Source organism: Serinus canaria, chromosome 2 (assembly GCF_022539315.1).
Source record: "Serinus canaria isolate serCan28SL12 chromosome 2, serCan2020, whole genome shotgun sequence".
Taxonomy (NCBI): Eukaryota; Metazoa; Chordata; class Aves; order Passeriformes; family Fringillidae; genus Serinus; species Serinus canaria.
This window is the reverse complement of record NC_066315.1, coordinates 54,744,738-54,756,746: the sequence shown is the minus strand read 5'-3', so window position 1 is coordinate 54,756,746 and position 12,009 is coordinate 54,744,738. Positions and strand designations below refer to the sequence as shown.

Genomic DNA, 12,009 nt, shown 5'->3' with positions numbered 1-12,009 from the left:
TGAATGAGAGAGCTGGTATAAAATGCAGACTTGCATTGTTCCCCCAAGTTTTTGGCTCTTTGTGATAAAGGAAATAAAGATTCACAGTTGCAATGATTATATAAATCAAAGATTCTTACTCACTGACATGGAAATTGTGGAAACATGGGAAATTTAATATGTATAGGTCCAAATCTGCAAGACACTGACAGAACTTAAGCAAAGATTAAATATTTGTTTCTACAATCAGCATTTTTTCCTATAATGAAAAATGAAATTTTCTACCCCCTCCCCCCATCTCAAGAAAACACAGGGTACTGCTCCTTGTTTAACAAGAAATAAAGTTCAGAACAGGAAAAAGCAGCAATTAAGAAGAACCACCAAGTAAATTGATTTGGAGAGACTGACATTTCTAATCAAATTTCTGTCCATCACATCTGCATTTCCTTTGAAATAAGTGTACATACTAACCCATAAGTCACTGAAGGCTTACAGGGGTCTAAGTAGACAGATGTGGAAAATGCAAAATATTCTCACAAACTGACACAGAAACCCACCCCACATATACACCCTGGCAGTTTCCAGATCAATGCCATTCCACAAATACTTAACTATATTTGTCTGAGACACTAGTTATAGGATTTGTGAATGAAGTGTTATCAAACGTTAGAGTGAATTCATGGGTGTTCCTGCTTTTGAAGCCTCCTAGGAATTGCTGAAAATATTAAATTCTTTTTGGCATGCATCTTTCCAATTGCAACATTTATAGCAGGAAACTGAACCACAACAACTATAGTGACAACTCCAGCCTCCTTAATAACATGATGTGGCTGTTCAGGGAATCAGTGCCTTAATCAATGAAATAAAATATACTATCTATTCAAATAAAGTGTTTTGCCAGTCTGGAGTGAAGTGTCATGAAAACAGGAAAGAAAAATAATTGGGTTGGAGAGTAGAATTTTCAAATGTGTATTTCTACAATTTAAAGGGTCTCTGGCTAGAGGAGGGGGAGTTCTTTCCATTTAATGACTTGAGCACAGTGTGGTTTAAATAGCACATTTGATTTGGGAATTTATTAGCTGATAATGACTCCTTGGAGAGAAAAAAATTGGATTCAGTTATTACTGGTTTGATTAGCAATATCTGTAATTCCATGAAGTTGTAAAATAGCTCAGTATTAAAACTGAGCTATTTTCCATCACTTGCAGAAGCATAAACACAGACAGACAAGTCCCAGGGTTAAACATACTCCTGAATTCTGCAGTATTTTTACTGCCACTAGGTTAGAAAAAAGATATTTGTTCATGTACATAGAGCCTTGGTTTTGAAAAGTATGTGTGCTGTGCTTCATAGGTACTAAGAGATGGATAATAATATAGCAAAGAGATGAAACTGCTATTTAACAAAAAGGTGCAACTAAATTTCCAAGGGGAAATGAAGCCAGTGTTTGATTAAGGACAACACTGATCCATATCAGTAAAGAAACGTCACTAAAAGAAACTGCACTGTAGTGATTATAGGGGTAAGAAAGGGAAAAGTAAATACAATTAAAAGAAAAAGATAAATTCTTAATGTCAATCTGCCTTTCACTTAGAACAGAATAAGCAGTCTTGTAAACTAAAAGGAGAAATACTCTTCTAAAACCGAAGGAAGATCCTCCCAGCAAAGCTGATGCTGAGTTGTGTTTTATTAAAGTGTTCTATTGGCCTTTTTTAAACTTAGAACAGGAAATGGATATAGCTATTGTCACACAACAGAATTCAACCTAAATGATGAGCAATCTTTTAGAATTGAAGCATCACTCCTTTCATCTGATAAATATTTCAAGACACAACTGAAGGGACCTGACAGCCTACCAAAACACACATCCAAACACACTGCCTCAGAAATCCTAAGAACTGCAAAAGGCATGTACCAAAATACATGGAGCACTGAAGTAAAAGCCTGCAACCAGCAAAAAAAAACCCATCTATTCTCACTCAGGAGCAACAAACCTTGTTATCCTCTGGTCTGCAGGTCTAAAACCAGAGAAAATGCCAATGCTCCTGTCTGGCCATGGGCTATGCATCAGATCTGCAGGCCTGTAGCACTAGAGCTCATCAGTCATATTTTCTCTAAGCTAGTCTTTGGCTTCTGTTTATCTCCCTTGCAAGAGCAATTTTTTAATAGCCAGTAACATAACCTGGTCTGTTTTACATTTAACTGAGCTGTGTGATTGCATGGGCTAGGGTGTGCCAGTACAAGAATTCTGACATATTTCTGTACCTATCATGCCTATTCTGCAGAGAATAAACTGGTATTCTATAAAAATGTAGTGTAGAGGACCACACCCATGGGATAACAGCAGAGGTGTTAAATGTACAGGCACAGGCTGACATCAGAGGAAGCAGGACTATAAGTAACTCATTATGTCAATTACAAATTGTTAAAAGAAAGTAACTTCAAGGCCTGACTAAAGCTGATTTTAGAGAGCAAAGAAAAAAAATAATAAAAGGGGAAAAAAGGAAAAAAAAATAAAAAAACCCACAAAAAACCCACAAAAAAAAAACAACAAAAAAAAAAAAAAAAAAAAAAAAACCCAACAACAAAAAACCCAAAGAAGGAAATGAAGCCATCAAAGAACAAGAATTCTACAGCTGTAAAACACAAATATGCAGAGAAGTTGCAGACCAGTAAACCAAGAACAGTGTCAGGGCTCTGAGAGTACCAATAAGCCATAACTGCATTATCCAGTGTAGAACCCACCCACCCTGCCAGTGAGCCTGGGGTCCCATTTCAGCCTCCAGGTTCTACCTGAGCCACATCATAGGAACATCCATGCCTGGACCTACCCTATATTCTTCCCCACTTACAGATTATGCTTCCTGGCTCGACAATAGACCCAGCTGATTCCTTCCTACATGATGACCTCCAGGAAACTGAAAGAGCTGGCAGTGCTACCAGCACTCTTTGTGGTCAGGGGATGGTGCCTCAGTATCATTAAACCAGGTAGGCCATTGGATTTATGCACCTGTTCTTCCAAGCACTAAGTCTGAGACAGGTTTGTTACATCTGAACAGAGAAGGATTCCAGACACTCATTGCATTACAGATTGGCTTTTGCAAGCTAAGTCCCTGTGGTGATAGAAAAAAGCCTGAATGACAGCAGTCATTACTGAAGTGGGAACAAGCTGCATCTACAAGTCACATCAAAGCTGTTTATTTTTGCTCCAACCATGGCCTTGCAGGTACCCAATGCAGGCAGGTACCCTTTCATGTGAAGTCAATGATGCAGCTGTACTGAATGAGTCTATTGACATCAGGCATGTGGCCCTTGCTGCTACACATTGCTGGCAGTGCCCTTTACCCTGCAGTGAAATTAGTCTCCTGTACAATGAAAGAGAAATTAGTTCAGTTCATAAAAACAGTCTGTTCAAACAGGAGTAAGCAATAGTATTCCACATTTTTGCATCAAAAATATAGTTCATCACTTTTTGAAATATCCAGACATTAAGGTTGAGAATGCCCCTTACCTCCTCGCTTGTTTAACTTGGCATAGCCTGGCACATAGCTGCTTGTCATGGATGATGAGCTGCTGAAGGAGGAATGGGGTAATGCTGAGACCAGAGGTTCATCACACTTTTCTGAAACACAAGAAAACAGATTCACTTAATACACATGAATAATTAAGAGCATAAAGTGACAGTGTGCCCTTTATTTTCCCTCTGGGTGATAACACATTCTTTTTATTTTTGTACATGTAGAATTCATGTAGCTACATCACAGCTTTTCAACAACAAAAAAAAAACCCAAAAAACACCACCACAAACCAACAAAACAAACAAAAACTCTCCTCAAAAACCACAAGAAAACCCACAAAAAACCACAACACACACACTGACATGAGAAAATAAAGATTTCAACCATTGAGAAAATAAGATAATGGTAATTTCTAACCATGAGCCATCACCCTCCTTGGGTACACAGTGGTTGAACAAAAAAGCCTACCCTGATATATCTGGGATGTTTTTGGTGACCCAAAATGCTAGTGCTAAAGAAAAGTAATATTATGACAGCTTTCCAAGAAGTGAATAAAATACACATTTTAATTTCTGTAATAGAAGTGTTGATAAATCTGATATAAAAAAAAGAAAATAAATTAGGGAACATTAATGAATGCTTATGAGTTATCAGATACAACAGATTCACTGAAGAAAAACCAACTATACTAGCTAATCTCTATAATTCATTTGAGTGCTTCACTTCCCTTTTACCCTGCTGTAAAGAAGATTAACTTGGTATTAGCATCTAAAATGGAAAAAACATCAAAATCAGTATCTTAGCCTTCCTAATGAAGAAAAAATTGTAAATCAAATTTTCTTCTTTTGTATTATGTAAATTAGAATAAAGAGAAATGGCTTAGGATTTTTCAAATAATTAATGCACTGCCTTTTGTGAGTTCTTTTGTGGATATTTCAACAGATGGGAGAAACATATAGCTTAAATTACTCCTTTATATCACAGGTAAAACAAAAAAAAGCCTTAGCCTACCCCAGTAAACCTAACTAATCTTTTTAAACACATGCACTGCAGCACAGTGATGGAAGTGGAAATACCCTCAATTTATGTATCTGTAAAGCATTAGGTCACCATAGGTGGTCTACAGTAGGTCTAAATGTACATAAGCAGCATATTTAGTGCTCAGCCACAACACCTAGTTTTGGTACAATTAAAAACCAGCAGTTTGATCAGACTCAATCACACATGGAGACCAAATTAATCCCACCTTCTAAAGAACTTTAGGAGGGAAAAAAACAGGACTCAGTGCATCAAGTAATATATAATGCAATTCTCCCTAAATGTACAGTCTCATGTAGTGAAAAATAAAATTGCTTTCACAGAAATAGAAACTGAAGTACAGAAATACAAAAAACATTCATTCAGGAATCAGTATTTTGACATTTAAAAAAGAAAATAAATGTCCTTTACAAATGTCTGAGTTAACAAATATTAAGGGAAAAAAAAATACCCGTACAAGCACAAGCAAGAGTAAAGGGCAGCTGCTTTGAACTGAATTAAAGGATAATTCCAATGACTTTGAAGTTCACTACTACAGTATTTAATGATGGAATTTTGACAAGGGAAGATAAATGGTTTGAAACATTACTGTTTATACCACAAAGCAGAAAGATCAATTTCCTTCTCCCTCTGCTCTGGCTGCAGCAGAGCAGCACATTTGGTCAGAAGCCTGCAGCCAGGTGCTCCTCACACCCCTCCCCTGCAGCAGCACACCAGGGCTGCACACACCTCTGCACACACTTGTGCTTTCAGATCCTGCCTGCCAGGCTGCTTTTATTTCAGTCAAAGTGGTACAAGGTTAGAGCTAAGAACAGAAGGGAGCAGCAGATTGCCATAATTGCCAATTTTTGTCCTAAGTGCCATAATCATATAAATACAGAACTACTTGACAAAGTTTTTTCCCAAGCATTTCTTAATCTATTATTTTCTATAGATCATGATAGCTTGTCAGCTTGAAAACTACTTGTGCTGCCACTTTTTTTTCTGTGCTACCTAGCTAGAGACTTGAAGGCATTTGCCATTAATCCTGTTGTCTAGGTAAAAATGGAATGAAACATTTAAAAGTAGAAAAACACACAATCAGAAGTTTTTCAAAATACATAACACAATCCTTTTATATCATTTCCATTTGCTTATATTACATGATATTTACCCTTAAGGGAAAAAAAAAACAAAACAGATTCTCATCAGTAATGAAAGCTAAGACTGAACATGTACCTTTGTTCTGTTTCCTGAGGGTTTTTAAATATATTTTGCAAAGTAAATTGTTTATACAATTTTCTGCCACCCATAGCTTCAAACTGGGGTGAGAAGAAAAACCTGCATCTTCCAGGAAAACTGTTGGAATGGTAAACATATAGTTACAAAAATTGTGTTCAACTCATGCAATTTGATTTATTACTAATATAATGGGAGGCTACTGCTTACTATAGTCTAAAAATTTGTGAGTTAAAAGATCTATCTTAAAATGTAAACAAACATTTTAAAAGTTATTTTAAAACTGTGAGCAAACTCTTCATTTCTGCAACAGAAATAAACATAGATTTTTGACATTGGGCTCAGAAAAAACATGACAGATGAAAAAGCCTCTCCCAACAATAGAAGCTCATCAGAACTTCAGATCTTTTACTGGTTCCAGTAGCTATTGAGAAAATCCCCTCCTTTTAATTTGACAGCTGTTATATTTGTGCTACTACTGAAGATGCACAAAAGGAAATATGGGAAATTTATTTTGAATTAATGCTAGATTCTAAATCATCAAAGGTCTGTCTTATCTCTGTTTCACTAACTCATACTCTTGAATTAGAATAAGACAGAGAAGCTTGACTTAGTAAAAAAAATTGGGGAGGCATCCCTCTGTTTGCCACTGTGTCACAATTTTTACAGACAGTCATAAATATGCTTCATGTGATGTATGTGTGCTTCTGAAGTATTTAATCTGAGACTTCTGATTTCTTAATTTTATTGTAATCATCAATACTGTGGTGGGGGTTGGGAAAAAACCCTGAGTTAATATCATTTGCCTTCATTGCTCTTTAGAACTGTAATCCTCTCCTATGTTTATTTTGACATACCAAGTAAAAAGAAAAAAAAAATCTCACTTTCTCATTGTTCTAATAAAACCAAACCTCCAAATCTGCCTGCTCATTTAGAATTTAAAATATGGGAAATTCACTATAAATGTGTATAAATTACAGGGAAGGACTATATTTCAGATTAATAGACTTTTAAAAGTTATTACATCTCATCACTAACTCACAACTTTAGGTTCAATAGAATAAAAGTTAAAAGACTGCTTACATAAACTAATATTTCTAGCCCTGTATGAAAGGTTCACTAGATATACTGCACTATTTAAACTTCCACCAGAATATGAAATACTGTTTTACCAGAGATTTAAGAGGAGAAAAAACCCAAAACCCTGGGAACCTTTTGTTCTTCCAGCAGCTTTAGTTACTTCCTTCAGAATTCCATTTTTTAACTTAGCAGAATCACATACACCTTCCTGTTCCTGAGATATAATAGCCTTCCCCATATAAGTCAATGCACTGTGCCCTGTTAATCAACTACAGAGCACGCTCTCCTGCCAGCATCGCAGCAGCAAAGGAATAAACTCTCCTCCACACCATTTATCTCAGTGATACATGAAGGGCTAAGGCAGCTCAGGTCCATTTAAATGTTAACTTTCTGAAGCAAAGAGACACTTCCACCCCACTCTATTCTGTTTGGATCAAGAGAACCAATAACTTTGTCATAGGAATGATGACATTTGCTACCCTGACTTCCCTATTCAGAAGGAAATAACAAGTATATGGCCATCAAAAACAAGTCTTCTTAAGATTACAATAATTAGCTCAATGGAACAAAGGCCACATAATGTCATTAAACACAAATGAGAAACATCTGCAATCCCCAGTCTTCAAATTCCTCAAGACCTAAAGATCATTGAAGCAAAAGTGTGCTGTGCACTTGCTCTTTCTTACATGTTTTCTCAGGAACCTGGCTATTGGAAACCAGATAGCAGATGAGATGGATCTCTTGTCCTAAAAACTGTAGCCTCTCATATTTCTGGTGTTCACACTCAACAAAACAAAGAAAATATATCTGCTCATTCTTTCCTGTTTTACAGTCTATTCATAGCTTATTTTCATATCCTACCCATCATGCTGGATAAACTGAAAAAGGCCCATCTCCTATTTCGCCTGTAATTGCTTTAATTCCCACTTACAAGTCTATAAACTATTTGAGACATAGGGGCCACATTATTTGAAGAGGCAGCTGTTGACTGCAGCACAAAGCAAACCATGCACAAACAAACTGTCTTATCAACCCCATAAGTTATTAAAGTTTATCCTCACTATGGCAGTCACTTCAATGATTTTTGATGGGCAAAGCAGAGTAAAATACCTTGATGCTTCACTTCACAGAAGTCTGTTCAAAAGCTTCCTGATCAATAAACAGGTCACCTGTAAAGTTGCTGACATATCTTATCAAAGTAGTTTGAGTAGATGAAGGAAAAAAAAAAAAACTATCTGCAGTTCATTTGTGTCTTCTTGACATTTGTATCTATCAGTAGGTTGGAATGCATACAAACTGTCTGAAAATACTAAGAAATGGGAGCAATATACATTTATAGTTACAGGTAGTTTATATGAATAATCTGAAGCTGCATCAGAGGGTCTCCTAGAAGCCCTTGCAAAGAATCTGTCAGCAAAGTAAAAAGACAGCTGTGATGTGTACTGTGGTTCTAAAAATGAAAAATATTTGGATACTGATAACCATAACTCATAAGAAATAAGTGACTTACTAAGTATGCTTTTGTATAAGAAAGGCTTTTACATTATATGGTCCAGGGTGCACTGAGGAACATACCTTTAAATAAATACCAAATCCACTATTCACCCCTCCTGTTTTAAAATCTTCAGTCAATATTTCCTATCAAATTATAATCTAGGACAAAAATTTTGCTGAAGGATAGATCTAAGACATGAACATGCCACCAATAAACACTTTCCAAAAAAAAGCTCCATATGTGTATGTCAGAAAAGAATAACTCAAAAGCTGAACAATTTAGATTCAAAAAGGCAAATGACTTTATGACAATATTGCGTTCTGAATTAAAAATAACCATAATAAATCACTAGCAGAAGATGAAAGAGATGACTAAATCTGTATCAGCACTGAAAAATATCATATCCATGAAATATCCAAAGCCCTGACTCCCTAACTAAAAGTCCTAATCAGCTTTCATTTACAATAGACAAACCAAAAATTTATAATACAAACCACAAAATCTGAACTATTAGCAGTACATCCAACTCATTAATTATACAAGAATGCCTGTCAAGTTTAGGGAGAAAAAATGGTTATAAACAATTTCAATCTTTACTTGTAACTCAAAAGACTCCTGCTTTAAATATGAATTCCAAGATAAATGTTAGGGAGCAAGGGAGAGAATCATATCATCTGGGTTTAATTTGTACTGTGTGCTAAATGCTAGTCAGCCCAAACACATTTTTCTCCTCCAATTTGAATACATAATTTCACTGTAGTGTGCTGAGGAGGAAGAATAAGCCACCAAGCACTTCTGAAAAGCAGTCATGAGATTGCAAGGGCACTCTGAAACGTGGGTAAGTACATATGGGAACTGGCATACCTCCAGTGACAACCAACAGGAATATTAATGCAGCTGGTTTGGATTTCAGTGTATTATTATGCTGAGACAACCTCACTTTCCATATAGCACAGGTAGGTTTTGTAATCCAAAATGAATGCTAGAATATACCAAGTTTAATTCACAAGCCTGTGTCTCCCCAAAGAGTAGGAACAGATAAGCACAAGCTGCTAGAATATTTTATGCACTGTTTCAAATGAACTTTTAAAGTGATGCAAGCCAAAAAGCAGGAGGTACTTCTAAGCATCTCATCATCAATGGCAGCCCCTTTAAAAACCAAATTTAAAAGCTGGTGTTATTGAGCACAGGCTGTCACAAGTTTAATTTCAACCTTTGCCCTGTGTCACAACCCTGCTGCCCAGTATGATACACCTCTATCCAAACTTCAGATCATGTGAGACAGGAATGCAGGTAATGGCTGAAAAAAGCCAAGTAGGGTATACCTCATGCTCTCAAGTACTTAAGTCAGAAAGAAATCAGTGAAGAGTTTATCAAAGACAACCTTCTCTTATGGGGAAAGCAAATACTTGCCTGTCAGGTGTATTTGCCAAAGGTACAAGCCTTTGATACGTTTGGGGTTGTTCAAACAAAATCTTCCTGCCTTTTGCATGTTTTATTGTGGTTTTTTGGCTTGGAATGCAGTTTAAAGAAAACCCACCACATACTGCTACTTTATTTTCCTTTCTTGAGATAACAAGCTAACTTTACTCCTTCCCAGGTTTCTTGGGCCTCTTCATATAGATAGTAAATCGGGATGATGGCTGCTAGAGTAGAAGCTCAATTTTTTACCCTCTTCTGTCCCACTATTTTCCATATTGCAGAAGCTGGCAGATTCTCCACATGGCTGACATTTCACAGAACACCCTTGATTGACTGTTAGGGAGTCTAATTCACATTCAACTTCAAGAGCAAATGAGCCCAAGTGTCACTGAAGCTTTTCTGCAAGTATTGCTCAAGCTCAGCTGTAACTTAAAAGATTAGAGCAACTCATATTGATTGCCTGGGATGTTTTATATTCCACCTCAAGTTGCATACCACCAATAGGGTAATCCATTGTAGCTCAAAAGGTTAGCTGTTGCTTGAAAGGAGGAAAATGTAGCAGCTCTTTTTCCCCCTCCAAGGTAAAGTCATTAGTTACATTAATTTGGTGGTCTTCACACAAAGCATTAAGGTTAAGCATTAAGGTTACACATCTTGAGGTTTATATCAAGCCTTTCTTTAGGGCTCTGTAAGGAAAGGAACAAGTCTCAGGTAATGCTTGTTTTTTTATGGCACTTACTTGGCTCAGAGCAGTGGACAGGTAGTGAGACCTGCTTCTTTGTTCTGGTTCTGAATCAGGAATTCATCTCTGGGAAATACCAGATACATCACCAGGGCCATTTCTACAAGTGCATTCCAAAAGATCTTTTTACATGAACTTCATTTCTGATACCTATTGGCCAGTTTTTAGAGTAGTCAATGACTTATCAATCTGAAAGGTCATAGTATGCATACAAATTTTGATTACTACAAACTAGTACCCTATTCCATCATAAGGCCCAGGCTGTTAATAAGTAACAAAACTTTCTTGGTTTGAGGAATTTTTAATAAACATTTTTAAATATCCCTGGGAAATATTGGAAATGAAATGTCATAAGAATTGTATCAATGTGCAATGTACTGTATGACTATGATGAGTTATTTCTGGATGCATTGCTGTCATCAACACATAGTTTATGTATACAACAAAAACCATAGTGCTCTCTAAGCTTCTGTCTTTAACCATTGAAAATAAGAAAAGGGTTAAAGCTAACATCATTAATTACTGTGACTTAGGACTTACCCAGAGATATAAGGATTTATTGTTTAATTAAATTATTCAGGATGGAAACATTTTAAGTATAAATGTATACAAAGCAGTATCCTGAAATTAAAAACTCATAAAAATTTCAACTTCTCACAAAGGAAAAATAGAAAACTGTATCAAAAATTTGCCAAATTCAATTTTTCAGAAAAGTATAATTTTAAATTCTCCACTTACCAAAATGCCTATTTAATTTAGTATTTTACATTCAGAGAGAACAAGCCACATGAAAGATAAATGTATGCATTATTTTATCATTAATAAAATTAATTTTTAAATTAATTTAGAAAAGTATGTTCTTTCTTACCTACAGTAAGACTGCTTAGGCAGTTGATTCTGGCTGCAGGTTGTGATTTGATTTGGGGTTGTTTTGTTTAGGTTTTTTTTTGTTGTTTTTGAAAGAGAGTGGACGGTGGAGGTTTTTACCTCACTCTAAAGCAACAGCACATCTGGATTGCCTCTGGCCTATTTTGAAGTCTGCAGTCCATTGAGAATTCATCAAGTGTTCCCACCCTTTTGTCTTTTATGAACACATTTGTAAACTGTTTTGCACTCTGTGAAACTCAAAGTTGGCTGAGAAACCTGCATCTTTTTTGCTCATTTAAAAAAATCTCCACTACTAAGGTCAATGGCACCTGGAATAACAAAAAGTCAGTCAGCCTGGGTGTATGCTTGGGCTGTCATTAAATTAAATTGTCTTTAGTGCATAAGCAATAGTAGAGTATCAACTCTATGCAAAGTAAAACTCATGAATATTTCCGTGTTTTTGCATACCCAACCCTCAGGTTGGGTACGCAAACCCAAGGTGCCTCTTCAGTTATTAACCTTCTGGCATGCTAATGCCGTTCTTCACCTTTTCACTACTGAAAATACCTGAGCATTTTGAAGGATTTTTACAGCAAACAAAGCTCCAGCCAAGGTGCCTTTACAGGTTCAAGTGATTTTTCACAGACTGA

The 12,009-nt window shown here is 36.2% G+C and overlaps 1 protein-coding gene across 1 annotated transcript in view; it reads right to left on the bottom strand.

Moving 5' to 3' along the window:
* Positions 1-12,009, bottom strand: part of CNTNAP2 (contactin associated protein 2) — a 1,093,089-nt gene that overhangs the window by 773,008 nt on the left and 308,072 nt on the right. Inside the window, exon 2 of the mRNA XM_009093851.4 lies at positions 3,491-3,601. Within this exon, the coding sequence (XP_009092099.2) occupies positions 3,491-3,601 (111 nt within the window). The remainder of the gene's footprint in view (positions 1-3,490; positions 3,602-12,009) is intronic.